We start from the raw sequence: 974 nt of genomic DNA on the forward strand, positions 1-974 counted from the left end.
CCAGCCGGTCGATGCGAGCCACAGCCAGCGCCAGCCTGGCCTTGGCCGCCACGGCCACCTCCCCGCTGCCCACCTCCTGGTCAGGCTCTGGGCCACGGCGGGCGGGCGAGGTGCGGGCCAGCGCCTGGCCCTGCAGGAAGGGGCTGCCCAGGAAAAGGGACAGCACGGCCGGGCTGGGAGCCTCGGTGGAGGCGCTGGCTCCAGCCGCCAGGGAGGGCGCATCATCATCATCGAAGCAGCCCGAATCTGAGGCATAGTCCTGGGCCAGCCCGTCCAGGTGCCGCAGGGGCACCAGCGGCTTCTTGGTGGCGGGCGCGGGCTCGGGCAGCCCCTCCTTGTCCAGGTGGTCGAGCGCCTGCGCCAGGTGCCGAGCGTCCAGCTCGGCCTCGAGCGCCCGCTGCTTGCGCACGTACAGGCTGGGCACGCAGGAGCCCGGCGACACCGCTGTGGCCGCCGCCTGGTACTTGGCAGGCCGGTGGGCCAGCAGGTTGCGCAGGGCGGCGGCGCTTCCCATGGCGATCATCTTGTGCTTGGAGTGCACCAGGTTGCGTAACATGCCCACGGCGCCCAGGTCCCAGAGCAGCTCCTGGTCGCGTGGGCTGCGGGCCGACAGGTTCCAGAGTGTGCCGCAGGCGTTGCTGACGATGGTCAGGCTGTGGGACGTCAGGTGCTGTAGCAGCGTCTGCAGGCAATTGTGGTCACGAAGCACCTGCCTGCGGGGTGGGAGGGCGAGGGGAAGGACAGGTCACCCGCAGCTCCCGCCATCCCCGCCACACACCTACCGCCCCGCCCCAGAGAGCAAGTAAGAAGTGAGACGACAGGTTACGCTGGAATTCCAGATACGCACGTATCATGCTTTAGTATAAGTATATCCCAAATAGCGCGTGGGCTAAACTTATACTAAAAGGAATCTATTTTTTAAGTAAAGAATAAGTATTATTTATCTATTAATATTATGTAATAAATACTACCTC

At 64.3% G+C, this 974-nt stretch overlaps 1 protein-coding gene across 1 annotated transcript in view; it reads right to left on the minus strand.

The window, feature by feature from the left end:
* Positions 1-974, minus strand: part of APC2 (APC regulator of WNT signaling pathway 2) — a 21,327-nt gene that overhangs the window by 8,172 nt on the left and 12,181 nt on the right. The window contains exon 15 of the mRNA XM_004378679.1: positions 6-713. Within this exon, the coding sequence (XP_004378736.1) occupies positions 6-713 (708 nt within the window). The remainder of the gene's footprint in view (positions 1-5; positions 714-974) is intronic.

The sequence above is a fragment of the Trichechus manatus genome, unplaced genomic scaffold, assembly GCF_000243295.1.
Source record: "Trichechus manatus latirostris isolate Lorelei unplaced genomic scaffold, TriManLat1.0 scaffold00057, whole genome shotgun sequence".
In the NCBI taxonomy this organism is placed as follows: domain Eukaryota; kingdom Metazoa; phylum Chordata; class Mammalia; order Sirenia; family Trichechidae; genus Trichechus; species Trichechus manatus.